Source organism: Cottoperca gobio, chromosome 12, assembly GCF_900634415.1.
Source record: "Cottoperca gobio chromosome 12, fCotGob3.1, whole genome shotgun sequence".
Lineage (NCBI taxonomy): Eukaryota > Metazoa > Chordata > Actinopteri > Perciformes > Bovichtidae > Cottoperca > Cottoperca gobio.
Genome location: NC_041366.1, coordinates 18,702,545 through 18,726,321, shown reverse-complemented (window position 1 = coordinate 18,726,321; position 23,777 = coordinate 18,702,545). Strand labels below are relative to the sequence as shown.

Genomic DNA, 23,777 nt, shown 5'->3' with positions numbered 1-23,777 from the left:
ATGCGGCGCCATCGAACGGCATGAACGATGCCATCGTCCATCGACCAATGAGCCCAACAGCGATATCATGTTTCGATGTTTCCTTGTGGACATCGTCATATTCCAGTTGGCTAGACATCGCCCAACCCTAATGGCACGAGTGAAACGCAATCTGTTACGAGGCCTGTGCAGACAGCTGGATTTATTAGGGTGTATTGGCACCTCCTGCGTAGAGACGCACTATTTTAGACTGATGTGAGTTCACCACAGATTTGTGTCCGAACATCACAAGATAGACAAACTCCAAATATCTGTTTTGGTTGAAATGAATCTGGCATATGGCTATAAAGGAAGGGACTAGAAATGGTTTCAAGGTAGCAGCTGGCCAATAGATTGTTTCTCATTTGCATGTGGCGTTGGGACTCAGGTATCTCGACCTCTGGTTCTTACAACCCCCCCCACCCCTCCTCCAATGCTGCACATTGTAAACAGTTTTAGAGTCAAACGCGGCCACTGATCTTGACTGTTTATCTTGTGCAATGGAAGCGCAGCAACACTGTAGACACTGCATTGTACATACTGTTTGGGGCTATGCCAGAGTCGAGCCTATTTACACAGAGATTGTTCTATACCGCCGTACAGAAGATCCGCCATTACTCCGGCTTTGCTTTTTTTACAACAACAAAGCAGGCGGTGTAATGCTGCCCCGGTGCGATTTTTTAGATTGCATGCTGGCATTACGGGAGCAAAAGAGGCGTGGGGTGCAACACAACAGCGGCTGCGTCTCGTGTCCCTTTTACTCAGACGTCGTTGTTTTATACTGATACGATTTGAGACAAATGGCTGACTTCGAAGTCAGGAAGTGCACATTCATCAGTTTGAAGTTTGCTCTGGTAAAATGTTTCCATGAGTTGTGTTAATGACGCTTAAAGAGCATCCAAACTTGGGACATTTCAAGTATTTTTTGGGGATGAGAATAGAATTTTTCAACAAAGATTTAAATGATCACATTTCAGTTGGTATTCTTAAACTAATTCCTAATTAGTAGAGACCAGATCATCTGTTGGTTCATCTTTATCTACCGTCTGTCTCCATAGGACATAATGCTTTTTGCCTTATTCTATGACGACCTGCAACTGCCATGCACTGCACCAGTGCTCTGTGTGTATCAATATTTGCTTCAGTTTGACAATGTTTAACTCTCTCTATGCAATGGTTCTGTTCCTGTGCTGTGCCACTAAATAAGCAGCCATTTATTTAAGCGGGCTACCAGTCAGGGTGATTAGAGGGACATCCAGTGTCAGTGCATGCTTTGTGTCAAAGAGGATTAACTCAATCTGGTTAAGACTCCTTTTCACTCCTATTGTGGACTCTTTCCAGCTTCCATCTCTGATTTTTGACCCTTCTCTGCTTGTCCTTTGTATGCGTGCACGTGCAGGTTTAATCCACAGTTTGTGACGTCTGAACATTCGATACAGGAGCTTAAGTTAGTTGGAACCTAAACAAAATGTCTCTAGGTCAGAATTTACCTGCAGGTCTGTATCCATCATCAGAGAGAAGCAAGGTAAGAGACTCCCGCTGACATTTCTGATGAATACATGCATTTCTTCTTATCTTAGTTTGTACGTAAAGGGATTTTTACACTTTTATTTTTGTTTTAATTGCTTGTGAATAATCACACTTACAAATATGTCACTTAAGGTTCTTTTATCTTTTTTAATTAGTTTTCTATAGAAAATATTTTTCATGTTTAACCCTTGAAGTTCTTCAACCCAGACTTAAGTGGTTGATAACACATATATATATATAGTTTTATAATGTAGTTTTACGCATATATAGGTGTTTATTAAAGTGTCACCTATAAGTGAAGGCCGGTGATATCAAATATTTATCCATAGGATTTAATCTGGAGAAGTTTGTCTTGCAAAATTAAGCTGCTGTTTACATTAGTTGGGCTCAAATCGCAGTAAAATAACAAAAAAACAAAAACAGTTTGTATCCTGGTTGAATCAGAGACACAACAACAAACTCTGGTTGTTCCCAGATGCACATGCTGATCAAAATGTAATGCGCTGTCCCCTGGCCTAAAGCCTTTCGGTTCTCCAGCTTTTATGGAATGCATATAATACATGACGTCCTCGGTGGAAGACATTATGCATGGTTTCATTCTGTACATGCTGAAGATTAGAAAACTTGTCCATCGTATGAAATCGGAGAAGGAAAGCTGTATTTTTCCAACTTTAGAGTCAACACAGGAAACTGAAGGAGTATTCCCCTGTGAGAGCACGCACAGTTCAAAGACTAATGAAGGGACAGTGTCTTTGTAAGGAGATTATAAAGTGTCCTTCAGGTGAAATGTGGAGGACCCTGTGAAGTGTTTTCATCTTTACAGAGTTATTTGGATTTTAGCCCGTGAGACTTTTAAGTGTGTGTTTTTCCTCATGAGTAAACACTAAGATCAGAGAGCAAGGGAAGACCGATTCGGACCAGAGTGGAATTCGGGTAGAGTTGAAGTAGACAGATGTTGGGTGACGAGGTCGGCCAGGACATAGTTTGTTCTACTGCAGCTGACCCTGAGAAAAAGAGTGATGCACATGTTCCGTATCTCAAGAGTTCATGGAGTACAGCTCTCAGAGATGTAAGCATTGCATGAAATGACCATGGCATTGTATAATCGCAGCATGTGATGTGCAACAACAACAACTATCCTCCTTTGTCTGCATTTCTTCCACCAACTGACCATTCTTTAAACCCGTCCCCCCAAAACAGTTATTGTCCAATCCTGGCTTCTCTCTGACCGTCTGAATTATCGTGTAGAATCATTAAGCATTGCGCCAAATTCACAACAGGAAGCAGTGACGCTTAATGTGTTTAAAGCGGGAATAAACAGGAGTCACAGGATCTGTTTACTGATTGGCCATTATGCGTTATCATGCAGACTTGTTATAGTTTGCTAGACTCGTAGTCGGTAATATGCAAATGTAATTTGAACACACTTGTTTGTCTGGTTGTTTGATCACATACACACAGCCATGTGGAAGTAAAATGCTTTTAAATGCAACAACATGTAATGCTACATATTTTGGTTTTAAAAGCTGTATTTGTTTATGCCTCAGCGCAGGAGGAAGTCGAGGCCGGTGATATTATGTCTTCGGGTTGTCCGTCCGTCCGTCCGTACCATTCTCGTGAACGCAATATCAGCAACACCTTGAGGGGATTTATTACAATGTGGCACAATCCTTGGACTCAAGGATGAACTAAATAGATTTAGTTGGTCAAATGTCAAGTTGACGGCACTAAACACTTTATTTTGGCCCTAACTCAATAATTCAGCCACTAATTATTCACACAAATGTGTTTATCGGAGAGGATGAAGTGATGACATTTTGGACATGCATGGCTGTAAACTACAACTTGACTGGTTGGAGGATGAAAACAACAGTGAGGGGATTCTAGTGTCAGATCTTTGTTCTTCAGCGTGGGATAGATAAGTGATGGAGGGGGGACTTCTTGAAGCCGTGTCTTTGTACTGAGTTGAGTGTGAAATAAGTGTGATTTGATTCTTACTAATCCGCGTTATTCTCAGTTGTTGGTCAGAAAAGGATATGACGGAGGAACATGGCAGGGGGAACGACGAGTGAAACAAAGGACAGCGATGACTGGAGGTGTAAAAGCCCCTTCATGTCTGGGGTCTCTTTTCCTGTTATGTGTACTCATTGTGTTAAAGCAACCAATGAAAGGCACTAATAACAATGTGTTGCCACTTGGTTCCTTTCATCCATCTCAGTGAAATGATAAATAATACTTCGCCTCTAATCCTTCTGAAGGAATTAATATCCTGTGGTGTGAATACATTTTGCTAATTCTCCCTTAGATGTCTTTTTAAATGACGAAATCATTAACTATTATAATGGACAACCTTTTATAGCATCTTGTAGCTAAAGAGACAGCTACGTCCCTCAGGAGTATTGGGCAGAATACGAATGCTAATGTTGATCTGTCACTGCTGGATGTTCAGTTTTGTGTTCACAACTTGCTTCCGCTGCCCCCAAGCTCCCCAGAAAACATCTGTCATTGCAGGTTTAATGTTTCAGTAGTTTAATATAATGCATTATTTCCATGCACGTTTGAGTGACAGGAAGGGGTTCTAGCGAAACGGTATTGTGGTTGACATGGTATCGTAAACCTCACGCCAGATTGTGCATTTTTATGTACACTCAAAGAGACAGTGTTGTCTTCTAAATATTAGTTTCTCAATAGAAAGTGTGATTGTGGAAATGCAAAACCAAAACATACCAGTATAGAAATAAAGTCTCCGTTTGTCACATTCTGTAAAGGTTTAGGTTGCCTCATCTTTCAGTTGGTAAACACAACCACATCCACCTTCTTTGTTTCTCTTGTTTGGTGTCTGTTCTTTTATTTTGACAACAAAGCGCTTGTTGGTACAGTCCACTGTGTGTGAAGCTGAGGGTGGAGGAGATGATGGAGGAAGGAGGGGCAGGTCAGGTTTGATCTTGCTCTGCGTAGCTCTCTGCTGCAGGGAAAGAGGAATGGTAGGTGAAAGGGCGCTGGCAGCTGCTACCCGCTGTGCACCTGGTGAGCTCACTGTTGTTTGCTTACTGCAGTGCTTTTCACGTAAGCAAGTTGCCATTTAGACTCTCACTTTTAAAAGCAACGCAGATGTTTTGCATCTGCATAACTCTGACTAATGTCCTCTAATAACTTACTGTCAACTGTCTTATTTCAGCTGCTTAAATTCACATGTGCATGGAACAGGACAGGGTTTACCCAGATGATCGTTCATAACTGGCTGATAATGATGGCCGAGCTCCGCCGACCGAAAATATCAGATGAAACTGTGGCCGGCTCTGGCAGCCGTCCACAGTTTACACAGGCTCATATTTCTGTTTTGCTTCAACAACCCGAGTCAGGAGGTCAGAAGGATGAAGGCAAAAGGTTCCAGGGATTCCAAGGCCTCTACAGTTTGTTTGTTGTGCGTCGGCTTTAAAATAGTCGGATTGTACTGTATGTCGCCTTACTAGTTATTTTAAGCAGGCGGCATAAATATACCTAATAGTTGCATGAATGGTAAAAGCATTTTCTGTGTCCCATACTGCTGCTCATGCAGCTCTGTTTTTCTTTTTCTTTTTTTATATTAATGAATTGATATTCCATGTTTGAATAGCAAATGTCAGACCAAAATATATTGCATGACTCTAAACTCCAGACTTTGACCCAGTGCACAGAGAGCAACATGCAATCGCTGATAATCTTACTTCCTTTTATGGGTTGTGAAGTCAACTGTGAGTGATGATATCGTCAGTTCTGCATGGAACAGAAACATGGCATTTATTCTACTGCATTTAAAATACTGCAAACACTTTCTCTCAAACAGTCTGAAGGAAAGAAGATGAAGAAAGGCAGCGAAAACTGAAATATATTAAGAAATACAGGGACTTCCATAACATGCGTCCGACTTCCTTTGTGACGTAGAAACCGTACACATGGAGACCCTGCAGTCACCTGGCAGAGCGTCTGTCCTCTGTCATCGTACATGCAGCATGCATCACTGGGGTGCATGGTGTTCAGGTGTGAAGGTCATAATGACCCGTCCTGAGAACGTCTGGCTCTGAACAATGCGTCTGGATGATGCAGGAGTTTACCACCGATTGTTTCACAGCATAACTGTAAGCTGCTTACAGAGGCACTGCTGGGTTATTATCTGTTTCCTTTAAATTACATAACCGTCTGCAATATCTTATTTTATTGTGATTCATCTGGCGACAGTTGCACAATTTGTTCCTGAATTCCAACTTTCAGTTATTGCGTAAGAGTTTTCTCTTAATGGAGATTCACACCTTACTAAATGAATATGGGTTGCACCACACAAACTATTTCCTACATGGATATAATTTGTTACTACATTTTTAATAGTCAGGTGTAACTGTTGCACAGCTAACTGAACAATCAAATCAAATTTATTTGTATAGCCCAATATCATAAATTCTACATTTGTCTCAGTGTGCTTTACAGACTGTACAGGTTACGACACCCTCTGTCCTTAGACCCTCGCATCGCACAAGGAAAAACTTCCTAAAAGAAACCCCAAAATTAAAGTGGGAAAAATAGAAGAAACCTCAGGGAGAGCAACTGAGGAGGGATCCCTCTCCCAGGACGGACAGACGTGCAATAGATGTCGTGTGTACAGGATAAACAACATAGTACAAATACAACATTTGACAGAAATTATGTTGTGTTGAAAAAGAGAAAGTTTGGATGAATCCAGGAAAATGTCAATAAGGCTTCCCGGTGTCCAGCAGGACCAGGGCAGCAGGCGCAGCCACGATTCATGATCCTGACGTAAACTTTATCAGTGGCAACCTGCCACATGAGACACAGATACCCCGGACGATGAGTTAGTAACATACATTTACATAAATGCATACAGATAGAGAGGGAGAAGAAGAGAGGGAGAAGAAGAGAGGGAGGGGAGGAGAGAGGAAGAGAAGGAGAGAAGGAGGAGAGCAGGGAGGTGTAGCATAACTAGGGGCTGATCCAGGGCAAGCCTGAGCCAGCCCTAACTATAAGCTTTATCAAAAAGGAAAGTCTTTTGCCTGCTCTTAAATGTGGAGAGTGTGTCTGCCTCCCGAACACAAACTGGAAGCTGGTTCCACTGGATCCAGTTGTTGGATAATGTTAACATGCTAATATATCACCTTTTTTAAAGATGATTTTCTTTGTGCTTTTAATGATGCATGAGATTATGAAGGTCAGATTCGAACTCCGGGCCGCTGTGGCAAGGACTCAGCCTTTGCATATGGGTCGGCCCCGCACACCAATAACACAACTATACTTTTAGTAAACTCTGTTGCAGGGACATCTTGCAATGTTGCTTAAATTCCTCTATTCAAAAAAAGCTTCTGCTGAGGAAGCAACTGGTTTCAATTTCAATAGTTCACTTCCTTCACACTTTCTTTACATCACTCGTCTGCACAGAACCTTTTCATTCAGTCTTCTTTTTTATTACCACAGCTTGAGGTTCTATAATATAACGAATGTCTTCGGTGAATACATGCAGTACATTTAAAGCACCTGGAATGTGACCATGTACTGTAATGTGCCATCTCAATATAAATAGAGTCTGTGTTTAGACATAGCTGAGAGGTGTGTGTGTGTGTGTGTGTGTGTGTGTGTGTGTGTGTGTGTGTGTGTCAGTACCACTGCTTCAGACAGATTGTAGATTTAGGCACGGTGATATTACATATGAGAGCTCTGGTATGTCAGGGTCGTAAGATCCTGATGTTAAAGTGTCTATTTGTACTCAAGCAATCGATTGCCTCATGACTATTGGCTCTAAAGTTGCCTTCGAAGTGACGTCAACTTCATTGCATCATTTAAAAACTTTCATTTGTTTGTTCTGAATCTGCACTGTGTGTCACTTTTGCTCTACATTTCGTCAGTCATTCAGAGGTCAAGCCGCCCCACAAAGAGTCTCTCTCAGTTGTCCTTAATTGTACTGGGATCATGAGTCCTCCGATAGAGGAGCAGAGGTAAGCTATTTCCTTCCACAGAATGCTCTGAGCCATGTATATCTTTGTATTCTCAGGGAGGGCCTCTTCCTCACCACCGGGCATTGTTTTGTGGTCTGAGCTTCTTGCAAGGTCATTATCTACTGAGAATACACCAGGCTGCTGCAAGCTGGTCCTGTTGTGACGTGCAACATAGTAACTCTCACTAGCATTGTGTGGAAATATGTCTCGCTACTACTCTCTAAACTCCATTTCTGTTATAATATTCTGAGTTCTGTCATTTGGGAGACTGGTGCATCGTGTTGGATTGAGAAAGTGATTTATAAACTACATGTTGTGCTTTGCTCTGAGCTGATTGTTTAGAGAATACACTCTTGGAGATCATTTGAGAAGTTGAGTCCTTAGGGTGTCCTGTGGTTTATAGATTTGCTTTACTTCTCATAGTTCTGTACATCATGTATGCATCATTTCTTCAGGTTTTAAAAAGATAGACTTTGTCTTTTTCTCAGATCAAATCTCCTCTCTGCTGCATATTGCTTTGAATGAAACAGAAGAATGTGGACTTCAACCGTATTTCCTTATTACTACTTCTTAAATGCAGTTTCTTTTAACCCACTGATTTTTGTTTTCTATTTTTTCCTCTAGTTGGACGACATCCACTACCCTTCCTCGTCATACCTCAGGAAGTCCAGTAACCCGGAGTTGACTCATGTATTGAATTCTTCTCTCAAGTTCAAGCGACATCTCAGTGATGATGGAAAGCACCTTCGAAGGAGGAGCCTCGGGGGCGGTCTCACAGGTAATGACAAGTATTTGAGTTGCTTTGGACAGCCAGACATTTCTAAAGTTACACATGCCACACACATCTGGTGCAGCTTTGAATGAATGCATCGCTCTTTACTAATCAGTCTGCATAAAAACAGGATGAATAAACAAACATTAACGTGTCTTCTTCCATTGACTTGATGGTGCAATTAAAACAAGATGAGCGAGATTGGGTTTTCTTTCTCTCGTTGATTTCAACATCGTGTTATTGTTGTAACAGTATAGCTAGTTTGTGCATGCAGCTATTACAGCAGGGCACATACTTCAGTTGTTAAGACATGCTTTCACGTAGTAAATGCTGAAAGATCAAACTTAAAACAATCAGACAAATGTATATTTCAGTCTAAGTGTTCCTAGAAATTGAATTCACTGACGTCATGTAGCAGGAAAGTGTGACACAAATGTTGTGGTTAAGACATCAAGTGCTAACCCTTTTAATCATGCAGTAGTTTATATAAGACTCGCACAGTTTGAATAAAAATAACTTCTGCTTGTAATAACAATTCTGCATAAAATGCATGTTGGCGCTTGTGTTTAAGCCCCTTGAGGAATGAGGAGTTGTCTCTGTGAGGGCATGATGGTGTGTCGAAATAAAGTTTTAATGGTTCACACTCCTGCGTTTGGTGAAAACTTCTATGTGAAATGTGCAACTGAATGAAAGCCAGCAGAGCAGTGACGCTGTGTGTGTGTACAGACTTGTGATTCATGACGGAGAGGTGTGCTTGAGACGGAGGCATCTGGAACAGAGTGGTCTGACCTTTACAAATACCTGCGTTGAATGTAAAAATAAAAAGTAAGAAACCATATCTTCTGACACCCCCTTTCTAAAAGCGTTGAAGAGAGATTTCCTTTATGCCGGGATGTGATGGGCTTTAGTGAGGAAAGCTTTTGTCAGTAAGGAAGGAAGGAGGGACCATCATTTTCCCTCCTTATCCTGTTTGCTCTCCCTTCAGCTCTCTTGATTTTACTCCAGCGATCACAGTGTAACTGTGAGGATGACTGTATCAAGTCAGGTCCAGCACTGAGGCTTAGAACTGGGTCTGCAGTGTATATACTCGTTATGATTGTTAGAAATATACAAAATAAGAAAATGGTTGAGTCACAGGCTGACTGTATTACCTAAGACGCATGTATTTGCATTAAGTGCATCTCTGAATTCACTTGCATGTCTCTAAAGCAGCGATACTGTTTGAAATCATCATTATATGTTCAAGTTTTACTATTCACAGTGACTTTATAGATCTGCCTTCAGTTTCTAAAAGCTTAACACGTTGGATAATGTGTGGCTTTGGGCCATGTGGACTTGAGATATCCCCTTTATGTTTGCAGCACCGTCTACATCTCTTCCCTTCCTTCACTGTGCCAACATTGTTAATCCTCTGTCTCCTCGAGTGTTTACTTTCACAGGAAATGGAAATATATACATGTGGATAAAGAATGACAACACTTCTACAAATCATTATTAAAACCATGGAGTGCCAGCAGGTTCAATAAGATCTGCTGATTTTAGATGTGCAGGCTGTTTATGTTCTGTTTTAATCTTTGTTTTACCTTCATGCACTGAGGTTTTGGGATTAAAGAGGGCACTTAGAAGAAGCATATAGTGCCATCTAGCTGCCAGCTCTGGGAGCTGAAAGTGGAGATTTATCTTGTGCAGAACTCCTGAAGGTGGATGCATGTACTTATCATCATCAGCAGCCTTGAGTCACAGTGGTGCGCTGCTGCTTTGATTATATAATGTTGGGATTGCCGGTGATCTCTTAATGGGCTTGTTCCCCCTCTGGCCTAATTAACCCTTTGACATCCTGCCTGGCTGCTCGGGGTCAGGGCCTTCAGCTTTGCACTCCTAACGAGAGCAGACAGCTAGGCTTATCTTATGCTACTGGTCGTTTGACCTGCTTACGCTCTGTTGTTGTGGTGCAGGTGTGTGACACCGGCACAGTGCTTCAGATCCTTTAACTGAGTAAAAGTACCAATACATGTAAAAATGCTCCATTTCTTTCTGAAGGACAATTACGCAAATGATGCCAAATATGTGAAACATTAACTGAACCTCGTCCCGTTGTTGCTCTGCAGGAAAATACCTCCTGCTGCCCCCCCCCCTGGCGTCATCTGAGATCTCTAACTTGTTTCGTATGTGTTCCCTGAACCTCGGGAAGTCAGACCCCTCCCTCACCTCCAGCCTGGTGAGTACTTCCTAAATCATTACCCCCACCACGATGTTCTGCATCCTGACCAATGATCCAGCTCCTCTTTTGAACAGTGTGCTCAGAACATTGTTTTGCACGTATGCAACATCACTAAAATACTCTTGAATGTGATGCGTGTCATATAAACTGAAAGGTTCACTTTACCCATGTTTTTGTGTATTGTGGCTGAACTCTGGTTTAATAAATCCATCCGTCTTATCCGTCACCTGCTGCAGGTCTATAAATCACTTTGCTGCATTGTTTTTGCAAATACGTTATCAATGCATTTATTTCTATGGATAAAAACCTGTTGTTCTTATTTATCAAGGATAATTAAATGCATTCAGAAACTATTTAAGATTGCTGCATGCCTGCTTAGGTTAGTGAAGTCACACACATGAAAGTAAGAGGTCCGAGTGCATCCCTGGGTTGAACCAAATGAAGTCATGAAGACAGAGGTGACCTTCAGCGCGGTCTGTTCTCTCAGATGTGATATATCGTGATCTTGTTGTCTCAGGAGTGAGATACAATCAAAAGCCGAGGCTAATCCAATGCTGTTGAGCTATGAGTCATCCCCAGTGTGCAGCGCTCGGGATCAGTCAGAAGATAATAATAATAATAAAAAGCATATGTTTGTGTGTGTGGGTGATTGACCCAGGAAAAGGCTCTGTAACCTGAACTACAACTATTTATCTCAGATGGCTCATGATATCACGGTGACCCTGTTTACACTAATAACACAAAAGAAATGCAAAAACAAACCTAATACCATTCATACAGTGTGATTATAAGATATCTAAACTAAGTCTGTACACTGGGGGGAGCTAGTGCATCTCAGTGTCGTCTAAAAGCCTCAAACGTGGCACGGCCACAACATAATTGTCCTCCAGTGGAGACGTCCTCCATGTGTTGATTCAATTAAAGTTTTATACTATGATGACCTGAAAGAGTTCAACATCTTCGACTTTGCCAGTCTTTCTTATATTAATGCTGATCCCCATATGTATGTTTCTGATACTGATGCACAGCAGCACTCTATTAGCTGTGGGGATCGAGCATCTCGCTCAAGGACACTCCGGCTGGAGAGGTAGAAGGTCCCGAGCCACATGCACAGGATGAATTAAACAAAGACATTACCTAAATCTTTCTGCACAGATTGGCATGTCACTAAGACTTTACATGTAGAAGTTACCAGGTCGTATTGAACACGTGGAGTATTTGCTGTAAGTGGTCTCAGTGTACTCTGAGCTGTGAACCAGTCAGAAGTTAATGGAGAGGAGTCTGTACTCTCCTCTCGGATGAGGCTGTAAGGTCATGGGGACCCAGGAGACACATTCTTTCATCAGACTTTGTTCAGCAAATGGGACCACAGATAGATGGATGAAAATGGGCTTTTTGCACAGCGGGGGCATTGGGGTGCAATGCACGCCCGTGGTGCATCGTGTGCTCCCTCCACAATGTGCCACGCTGCACCACTTTACCTCCCAAAAATGAGACGGATTAGCAATTTGTGCATCCACTGCAATGTGAGAACATGTACTGCACGTCTTTACTGTAGGAGAGTCCACACTGAAACACACCCCGGGCCTTTTAAATGACTTTCTCTTTGGTGAAACTCAGGATTGCCATGTTTCTTTTGTTTCTATTTGTATTCTATATATTATTTCCTGCAGTCATTTGGATGTATACAGTATGCACTCAAATGTCTCCTGTAATATGCAGCTCAAATGTTGTCTTCTCCTTATACACTCTTATTCTGAACACTGTTTGCGTGCCCCTGGTGACTCTGTGGTTGGCACCATGAGAAAATTACATACTGGTGACCGCAGCGCAGAAATTGTCTTGTGTAGACACAAGCTGAATGTCTGATGTGTTGCTACATCTTAACGGTATCTTTTGGAGTCGACTGCTCTGACACCTCAGGGGTTCATCTCCAGCCACTGTATTATCCTGCCTGCAGAACAAGCTTACAAAAGATGCTGAATGGGTCGTCCTTGGGAGAGAACAACTCAGATTCCAGCCTCTAAGTAGAAGGTGCAGATGTGTTTGTTTGTTTTCTTCTTACATTTTCAATTCTCAGTTTGAGAACTTTGGTAAATGTGACTCACCCTTTTGTCTTTTCTTGCAGGGACAAATGCATAATATAAATTCAAACATCATCTTCATTGTATTTAAAGCTAGCAAAGATGATACCCGTCGGTTATACAGGCAGGATGGCATTTTGTCATAATGATGGTTCTATGACTGGGAGGCACACCAGTGTCTGGCCTTAGTGACTATAAATGAATGGACGGCGTCCAGCATGCACACTGTCATGCTGCATCTCGTGCGCGGAGCATCGCTGTCAGTTGTAACCACAGCCAGATTTGGAAGATATATTCACGTCTGAAGAGATTTAATTGGCTGTTTGACTTTGATGATGTTCATTCAGTTTGAAAAGGGCAAATTTGAAATGTGGTTGGTTTAGGATATTGTGTTATAGCTCCGTGCTGGGGACAGCCGAGGCCGGACGCATTATGCTATCAGGCGTCCGTCCGTCCGTCCGTCCGTCCCTCCGTCCCATTCTCGTATCTCGGGCACACCTGGAGTTCATTTCCTGGAGGTAATACTGCAATTCTAGTCTTTTACTAGAAATAATAGAAAGGTGACAATATTGTTAAACTATTTGTTGCAAGGACTTCAAGGAATCATTTAGATATAAAATGACCATTTGCATATGAATTGCTCACACTGCGTTACCTTGTGTTTGTTTTTCTTGCACGGTGCATGAAGTCTTGATGAATTGATGCGAATGGGGCTGCAGCAAAACTATATCAAAACATGAGTTTACAAACTCTCACACGACTCGTGCAGCGTAACCAAAGTCATTTATCCTGTGAGATGCTCACTACTTCCTAAACACGCGCTATAAAACATTACTATTTAAAACACTTGCACAGACCTGCAACTCGTCTGTATTAGATTAAAATTATTTAACTTGAACTTAGGTTTAAGCAAAATGACATACTAAAGTATTTATTTATTAGAATGTACACCTCATGATATTGTTTAGTAGCTATTACTTTATTTACCCCCTTGTCTCCCACTTGTCGCACCTTTTTATTGGAGTGTTGTCAGCCCTTTGCCCCCCCCCCCCACCCCCCACCGTTTGCCACACAGGACTCCTGTTATTGCCTTTTCCCCTCCTTTATGCTCTCCCATCATGCCCCTGGGTGTGCATGACTCTTTGACAAGCGTGGCACATCTCTCTTGACTGTGATGCTCTTTGGCAGAAAATCAATACTTCACTTCTGGTGTGATATGGAGATAAGGTCCTGATGTTGTGCCTTTGAGGACTCTCATTCTCCCCCCATAATGGCAGTCAGTGATGTCCTTCGCTGATAGCATTGTCGTCGGAGAGAGGCTTGCTGCTGCAAACGAAGAAACTGCAGTTTATGTGTTCGAACACAAGGTGTTGTAGTGTCTTGTCAGAAAAACCATAAAGTCTTTAACGAATAGATTTTTCAGTCAACGCTGAACCTTTTTTTTTTTTACATCAGCCCACCTCTAATGAAAAAATACGATTATCCAGTAGCCACCCTGAAAACGAGCGAGTGGAGAATAAGTTCCTCCGATGCACGGTATCGATCTGTTTGTCTATGGTGTGTGTGTCTTTGTTTCGAGGCTGCATGATTTCAGCTTCTTGTTGTTCAAATTTGACCCACAATTTGCAAAACACAGACCTACAAACTAAAGGAAGTCACTTATTTCAGCAACATTAGTATAACAATAAACGTTAGTAATACTACATACAAGCATTTGGATCATTGTTCTTCTCTTGTCCGGTTATTGTCGACGGTATAGCTTTGGAAACACATCCCTCAATTACAAACTGTGCAGTGTGTTACTGTAAACATATGAGCTCGTCAATGAAACGAAGCCCTGTCATCCGCTCTGTTTGAGATGCAAACGTGACGCTGTTATGCACAGTGTGAAGAAAGCCGAGTGCACTCGAGCTGACCTCATTGTCATCTTATGAATGCTTACATTTGCATGGCTATTGCAATTTATTCAAAATGGAAAAACCAGAGTTGAATTGAGTGATTTTGTCGCTGCTGTCGGTTCTTCTTGGTCACTTTCTCTGCTCTTGTTGTTAAGGTTAAAGTCCTGCCGTCTGTTTTATCATGGCTGGATATTGTCACACCTTTGGCTTTGGTCGGATGGATTCTTTGCACTGCTTTGTATGGAAGGAATTGATTCTTTCTTTCCTTGCTGCTCTCTTCACAGGCCCATGTCCCTCCTCTGCCTGCCTTACATCTGCAGGTGGCCTCTTGGTCTGATAAGCTCAGGCAGAGCAGAGGCCGTGGGTCACTCAATCAGCACTCGCTGCATGCTTTCACTTCCTGCTCTCCCTTTTTTCTCCAAAGGCAGAGGAAACAACCTCAGTTGCCCACCTGCCAGGAGGAAATGACTCACGGACAACCCCTGGACTTTTCCCAAAGGCTATTCTGTGGCTGTGCTCCAAGGCCACCGGCACAAACTGTCTGCCTTCATGGCTGCCCTGAAGCACGACTTTGCTTCATTTGATCTGGGTTTACTTCGAAAAGCTTCTATTACTACTATTTATTTTTTATTTAATATCAGTATTTTATTTGCAATGGGACTATAAACACAAATAACTAAATTAATATCGCTATTTCTACTTTTATATTGTTTAGTCTATTAAAAACGTCAATCGCTATATTCTCATAGCTCAAGAAAACCTTTTCAAATGGCTTTGTTTGTGCAAAACCCAAAGATATTCAATATATAATGATATAAAATGGAGAAAAGCAGCAAATTGTCACATTTGCGAAGCTGGAGCCAACAAATATGTAGTGTTTTTAGCTACAGGCCTGGCTCTATGCATCACATTGTCGCCTGTCAATCACTTTGTGATCTCCTGATTTCTCCACTAGCGCCACCAGCAGGTGAAATCTTTGCTGAATCGATGAATTGTTTCAGCACTAGGATTTTGGCTGTTTTGTATGTTGATCTTGAGCTTGTTACAGCCAGAGAAATAACTTCCATCTCCATTGAGTGAGACAGATGCCCCCTCCCCTGTGTTCCTGCAGCTTCTCATCCTCCTTGTTAGTCCAATGTGGACTTTTCTTAATTGTTCCTTCAAGCAGCCACAGACTGAGCAATGACTCGAGACCTGTCTGTTGAACATTACAGGATTCTTTAATTCCCTCAGGTAATCTGGAGGGCATTGTTCACGCTGAAAAAAAGTTGACTATTGTAATCCTCGTTCTCTGAGGGTTTTAAAGGGTTTATTTAAAAAAACACAGCCTGATTACCCGAGCGCAGACCTGAGCTATGTGCTCTCGGCTTTCTTATCAGCACAGCAGCACACATGACTGCCAACACAGAAAGGTTGATGTAGTGGTCACCTGTCTGACAGTCCCGTGCACCTCCTTCACCAGCCTGTAGTCGTGGGTAGCTGTCATTCCAAGCCATGCTCTCCTAAGAGAAATCATTTGAGCTCGGCTGGAGATGAGGAGAATGGAAGGGGCCCACTTAATATTCACAGAGCAGTACCACAGTGAATGGAAATGAGTGAGAGAGGGTGAAAAAAGAGAAAGCAAGAGAGGGGGGGGGGGGGCAAGGCAAAGAAAAACACAGACTGAAACAGAATTGCAGGATAGAAATTGGCAACATGGCATCGGAAACGGCTTATTTTCCAAATCCTAATGCATCAGGAGGGTGTGGGGACATTGAGTTAGTGAGTGTGAAGATCTGTGGTCACTCGCTGACTGCCTCGAAAAACTCATCTCCGTGCAGAGCTGCAAGAGACAGAAGCAGCGCGTGAAATTGTTGGAAATTGACACAGGATATGCAGTTTTGTACACATCAGGCTGTGCAGAGAAGTGCAGTTGATTCCAGCTTGATAATGACTCAGAATTGGGGTGTTTGGATTAAGGAAGTCTTTTCTATGTGCACATTCGCCCACAGCCGTTTCTATGACATTTCCACAGCAGGTTTGAAAGGTCTTGGGGCTGCAATTCTTTTTCTTTTTTTTACTTAAACAGCATGTCAGGCTCTTATTTTCTTCATCTTCCCCACCTTCCCTTCCACACTTAATATTAGCTGTAGTCTCGGCCATCATGTTTCCTTCACCGGACTAATTGTGTAGTCTTCATGTGCAATAAGACCAGAGAGGTTAGCCTGCCTGCTGCAGACAGGATGCCAGATTCATTGTTGAGGTTGGAGCAGAACAATGCTTGGAAGGATATCCTCTCATTTTCATGATCACCTAGGGTGCTCAAAAAGCGTGGCTGCACAGAGAAATGAGTGTTGGGGCTCCCACTTGTCCCCGGTACCCCACCCACTCACCCCCACCCGTTGCTACGCTAAATTAGAACTGCCCATCTTTTCTCCCCCTCTCTCTCTCTCTCCATCTCTCTCTCCATCTCTCTCATTCACTCCTGAAGTTACGGAGGAGAGGTACAAGAGGAGGTGTCAGCTGACTGCCTCCTTCCAATCAGATAAGTTCTGATGGAAGTGTTTAGCAGCCTCTAAGATCAGATTCAGCCTGAAGAGGGAGAGAGCAGGACGCTGGAGCTAAGCTGTGCAGCATGGCTATGACCGGTAGGCAGGGATGATAAATCGGGGCTCTGTACCATGGACGAGTCTAGCATTCTGAGGAGACGTGGGTTACAGGTAGGCAATCAAATGTACCGTGCCTGTGTGTGGAGCTGCGTGAGAGCTGCAGGGTGACTTTGTACTGTACAGTACGTATGCGTGGCTTGTGAAGCTCCCGTATTGCGCTTTTAACAGAACGCAGTTAGTACTTTGAGACCTTTTTTTGTGTGTGTAGGACAGAGTGCACAACATGCTGGCTCTGCTGTTGATGTGTGCTTTTGTCCTGCATTTTTCAGTACGTGTACAAAAGAGCATAATTGGAATATTCAGACAGAAAACAGGCGGCAAATGTTTGTTTCTTTGCACTTGATAGTTTAATGTCCGAGCAGTGTCACTTCCTAAACATCCTGTCACATTTCATGTGTGTTAGCTGTCGGCAGGAGGAATGAGAGGTATACTCATGGAGCTGATTTGATTATGTTTGGGTGACGGACTTTTCTTGTGCTTTATTGACTTTTTAATGATAAGAGAGGAATCCTGATTGAGTTGTTATCTGAGTTCAGGACAACTCGTGTACTTTATCACATTACTGCTGCCACACTAACGTGAGAAAGGTGGAAAGGGAGGACAGAGTGTTCTGAAACACCACATGTTGTATCATTTTTAATCCGAGACCTTTCAGATATTAATTATTTCCTCCAGCTGAGGTGACAAACTCTGCAGTAGGTGTTACAGTAAAGCGTCAATTGGACTCTTCTTTGGGTCACTCTCAGAGTAATTGATGAAGGAAGCCTTTTTTAAATTCAGCTCAAACTACTGCATGTGTCTTGAATCACAAACTCCCTGTGATCCATTGTATGTGTCATTTGTTTGAATTAGGCTGCACGAACTGCTTTAGTTAGTTTAGTTCATTTAATACTAAACAAAGGTGAGTTTTGCTAGTTTCAGAACTCCTTTTTGTTTTATTTATTTTTTGCTGTCGAGCAAATGTTAAGATTGAAGCTGGCAATGTTTTACTTTAATGTTCACACATTTAGTGGCAATGTGTTCCTCTGTGATTAATTTATGCTCTTTGAATTTTATTTTTGGTCTTAATGGATTTCTCTGGAGAAACCAATAATATTTTGTAATTGCGTTCATCAAAAGGTTCCAAACTGTAATTTTGTGCACTGTTGCCCTAATCTCTCTATTCCTTTTGTTGGACACCACCTGTCTGTCTGTCTCTCTGTCTCTCTCTCTGTCTCTCTCTCTCTCACTCTCTGTCTCTCTCTCTCTCTCTCTGTCTCTCTCACTCTCTCTCTCTCTCTCTGTCTCTCTCACTCTCGCACTCTCTCTCTCACTCTCGCACTCTCTCTCTCTCTCTCTCTCTCTCTGTCTCTCTCTCTCTGTCTCTCTCACTCTCGCACTCTCTCTCTCTCTCTCTCTCTCTCTCTCTCTGTCTCTGTCTCTCTCTCTCTCTCTCTCTCTCTCTGTCTCTGTCTCTGTCTCTGTCTCTCTCTCTCTCTCTCTCTCTCTCTCTCTGTCTCTGTCTCTCTCTGTCTCTCTCTCTCTCTCTCTCTCTGTCTCTGTCTCTCTCTGTCTCTCTCTCTGTCTCTCTCTCTCTCTCTCTGTCTCTCTCTCTCTCTCTCTCTCTCTCTCTCTCTCCTCTCTCTCTCCTCTCTCTCTCTCTCTCTCTCTGTCTCTCTCTGTCTGTCTCTCGCTCTCTCTCTCTCTCTCTCTCTCTCTCTCTCTCTCTCTCTCTGTCTCTCTCTCTCTGTCTCTGTCTCTCGCTCTCTCTCTGTCTCTCTCTCTCTCTCTCTCTCTCTCTCTCTTTATATCTACATATATATTTAATTCAAATTCACAAAATGTAAAATAAGTGTGAGACTCAATTTCTTATTTGACGAATCCAAATAATCGTCCAAATATGTTTGTTAGTGATTTTTAAGACTAACTTCATGTCAGTATATCTAAAGCTGTTCTCTGTTCTCCACTTTTATCACATCTCCTCATAAGATGATTCCCTTTAGTTAGTTTTTTGTGGTTGTGTCTCTCGTCTCATAAGGTTTGCCGTCTGGTTTTAAGGGCGTACAGCCGCCATGTTCCCTCATTATATGACATTTGTAGATTTTAATTATGCCTATAGCATGTCCTTCATTTTAATTAGCAGCAGCCTGTCAGAAGATGCTGCATTGCGAGCTTTACTGTACTTCTGACATATATAACACTGCATCCATAATAAAAAGGTGGCGATCCAGACGAGTGCAGTCACATTGTGTTCCTCCAAAGAGCCGTTTGTGTGAAGTGGCGTGAGCCAGCTGGTTCCATGCAGCCTGGCTCACAAAACAAGATGGTGCAGCACCAGAAAGGCCATCGACTTGCACAGCTTTGACCACTTTATTAGGGCTGGACCATAAATCCTGTTCATGTTGACATAACTGTAGGTACAAATAAAAAGATTCCCAAGAGAGAGTCATTGAGATGTTTGGACAGTTGACCTTTCGCACATGTTGCACACAACAGGAGATTTTCTGTGTCAGACGTATTCTCACTTACTGGAAGTACTCTGACGAGAGGTGACGTCTACAGTGTGCAAGATGCAGGACATCTTGTTCTTGTTCTTCTTGTTCTTGTTCTTGTTCTTCTTGTTCTTCTTGTTCTTCTTGTTCTTCTTGTTCTTCTTGTTCTTCTTGTTCTTCTTGTTCTTCTTCTTCTTCTTGTTCTTCTTCTTGTTCTTCTTCTTGTTCTTCTTCTTGTTCTTCTTGTTCTTCTTGTTCTTCTTCTTGTTCTTCTTGTTCTTCTTGTTCTTCTTGTTCTTGTTCTTCTCCCTTTGTTTCAGAAATGAAAGTGGGTAGAGTACAATGCCATGATGCTTACAGCCAAACGTACATGAGTTGCCAATATAAAAAGGTGTAAGTTCTGGAGTGGATCCCTGGAGCGAGTTCGTTCTTCCAGCAGATTAAAGTTGTATAAAGTTAATCTGTGTACACATCTGCTTTTCAGTCTAACATTCTCCATTTCTGTTTCTCAGTTTAAACTCTCGCTGCTATATTCTCAAAATGGTACCGTCAATAGGGACACTGTTCTTCTTTCTGGTACATTTTTATTGTATTCCTAGTAATGGATCAATCCCAATCTGATAAATGTCGGTGAAACTTTTTATAGGTCTGATATTTTCCACCCAAACTGAAGGCTTGGTTGCATCAGGTTCTGTTAGTGTTGTTTTAGGTTTTAACAGCGTCTGTTAATCTTGTTTTTCCTTTTTAGTTTCACATTTCCTTGCTATGATACAACCTGTGGTACGCAGTTAGACCCGTCACTGGAGTTGGCGTCTGTCTGATGTCCTCACAGTACCTTCTGTTCCTACTTTAGTAGTTTCCAGTCCTGTCATCTCCAGCTGTTCGTCCCTTCTGTCGTCTGAGTTTGTTCATCACTTCTGTCATTTGCATTTGCTCCTGTCGAGCATCAACACACACCAGTGAGTGAAGACATCAGCTAGATGCTAATGTAACTATGTAAAGGACTTCATTAACAACCAGTGGCAACTATCAAACAACAAGACGATGTGCAACAGCCATGAAAAGTGCAAACTCAGAAGAACAGTAATATATAACCAAACGTGTGTGTGTTATAAAATCCAACAGTAGTAAACGACACTGTAGTAGCCTGTACCCGATGCATATTTATTATGAATGAACCAGACCTGGACCCATTATCATGACATTGACAGGAACTCCTAACAAACAACAAGTTATCATCAATTTAGCAGAGCATTATGCTTCATGCCAGCCTTGAAATTAATTGTTTCCCTATTGCAACATCGGATGAGGAAGTGGATTAAGCATTTATGACACCTAACATCTTGCTACGAGGAGAAATGTGTAGATGCCAACATATTTAATCAACAAAGCTTTCTAACAGCGTATGTGTGCTTTACTGTTGGATCTCCCCTGTTGGCTGGGAAATCAATATCCTTCAGACGGAGCCGGGCATAATGGTGGAACATATTACTTCAGACGGTAGGTTTGGATTTACTGATGTAGTTGTCATGGTTAATATAAGTCAGCTGCTTACATGTAGCTTCTATCTGATCAAGTCATTGACTGTTTTATACACAGACTGATTGTACTTAAGGACAATCTTCAATCAGTTCTTTAATGTATAGTCTGTGTACTTCCTGTGCTACATGTGTCCGGAGCAGATAAGCAGCTTTATTGATCTATTCGTCTTCTCCTAATCTCCATACCAACAGTTGAAGTCTCTGACTTTGAAGCAGCATTTAGGTTAGAAGAAGCTTAGATTTAAATATGAGTAAAGTCCTTTTTTTTATTCTCATCGTCATAATAAAGACATTTAAAGAATAAAACCACAGAACTGTGGTGAGAAGAGGATGACGAGGACAGAAACCTGCAGAGCAATTGTACAAATCAGATGCTAGTTTTAGTTTTGTGTTGTTAGTTTCAAATTTAAATGTTATTATAGATAACTTCAGTGGTCATGATACAAGTGTAGACTTAAAGAATTAACAGCATGGGGTCTCTCCCTATCCCTCGCTGCAACCTTACACAAACACTGTGTGATGACGTTGCTAATATGCAAATTAACATATGATGTCATCTGGCGATTTTTAGCTAATTCTGGAGCTAGTGCTAGTGCTAGCTGCTTTCACAGGAACAGAGTTGGCTCTGCACATTTTGTTTTCTGTGGCTTTGTAACGTAAATCAAGACATTGTACCCGGTGGAACACAGAATTGCAAAGTGAAAGCGAGGCTTATAGGGAAACTAATCCAAATGCAAATGATGTCATTATTCTATAGCCATTACATTTTGCATTGAGCTTATTAGCAAGCTGACGTTAGCATTCAAGCACCTTTGTGTCAAGGTACACACTCTAAAGAGAGTGCATCCTGCTATTGTCTCTGATAACTGGGCTCCAAATGTTCCTCAAATCAGCAGTTATTACTGGTTTCCTTAAAGATTAAACATTTGTTTTGTGTGCGTCGTCAGCTAATTGTCCATCTCATTGTCAACATTACATGTAGCCCAAAGCACTGAAGGAAGCAATTTGATACTTAATCAGTAGAGCTTCTGATTACAAGGTAATTAAGTAGATCTGGTCAGCGGTCCTCAGTGATCACTCTGGCAAGCTTGATAATTACAGATCAACTGAACTTGCATCCGGATGCAACAGGAAAGACTTTTAACAATGCTGATTTGATGGCATGTCTTCATATAAAATAGGGGTTTTCCTGTCAGTCAGCGGCAAACCAGAGTAAAACCAAGTGCACGTTTGATCTCGAGATATAGGAAAATCCAGAAATAATCAAAGGGAATAATTAATGAAGCATTACACATAGGCCTTTTTACAAGAGCAATACGGCAGCTTTGATGTGGCGTTGTGCAGATGAAATGTTGTTGCTAGAAGTCAGTAATTGACATTTAACCCGTGGAACAATAAACCGTCTCAGGTCCATCGTGTCAGAAGTGTTATCTCTCAAGCAGTGAGATTACCGGATAAACAAATGATTTAAACCTACAAGGTTTAATTTCATCAGCGGTTTGTTTTCATGACGAAGATGAAAGGTTTTCATGCAATTACTATACTATACTATACTATATTACTATATATGCAATATCTATATTTATGCTGGCCATTGCATTTTAAAGTTTGTTTGTTTGTTTGTCATTTGTGATTGGAAGTCTTGCCTTGAAGCTTTTAACTATAACCCTTAAACTAGGGATTTAATGCAAGGTTTGTATTTTATTTTAAATTGTTATTAGGTTTTGGAATCGTTTGAGAATATGCTGAACCAACCTAATTAAATTATTTGGTTGCAAAGAAAAATATGCATCACCCAAAGCTTTAACAGGAGGCGTTTTAAAAATGTGTATACTACAGCATGTATCACTACCTAAAGAGATTAAATGGTAAATTAACATTCATATAGCGCTTTTCTAGTCGTTAGCGCGTCACAACATAATCCAGTAATCACCCATTCATTCGTACACTGAGGGCTACCACACACACACACACACACACACACACACACACACACATATAAAGATAGAACAATGTAAAATTCAAAGATCTTATATGCAAGTAAAAGTAAATGTACACAATAGGAATGCAGGAAGCGTACAGCGCGTATACTTCCCATGACAAGTCTCTCATTGAATTAATTTCTCCTGCCTGGTCTCGGGGCTGTTGATATTGCAGCAGCGTGAGTCAGACGCTGTTTGACCATGACATTGGCGCACAGCTCGGGCTCCACTCGGAGCACATGGAGAGACATGTCTGTAAGGGATGATGAAGCGAGAGGCGAAGTCCACAGAATATATTTATTTCCATCATACTGCTAATGCTACCGAGGTTAGCCACGGTAGGAAATATCAGAGCCCTGAGGAACTAGCAGCAGTAGGAAATGTTCAGTTTGCATCAGCAGTAACTTAACACGGCGTTAAAGAGAGTGAACCGTAAACACTGTTGTCTGTGAATCCCACATGAGAATGGGAATGGGGGACCCCTCCAGTAAAAATGAGAGCGACTATATAGAGAGGTAATTACAAAATGTTAATACAGTGAAAATAAATGGTTTTAATGAGTTAGTGGGCTGTAATGTCGTTAACTGGAGTTACCATCATTCTATTTATGTTTTTCTCATATTGGATTATT

General features: G+C 41.8%; 1 protein-coding gene across 1 annotated transcript in view; it reads left to right on the top strand.

The window, feature by feature from the left end:
* The window catches only part of mast4 (microtubule associated serine/threonine kinase family member 4), a 68,872-nt gene that overhangs the window by 4,904 nt on the left and 40,191 nt on the right, over nucleotides 1-23,777 (top strand). Inside the window, 2 exon segments of the mRNA XM_029444170.1 lie at nucleotides 8,154-8,307; nucleotides 10,410-10,519. Of these exon segments, the coding sequence (XP_029300030.1) occupies nucleotides 8,154-8,307; nucleotides 10,410-10,519 (264 nt within the window).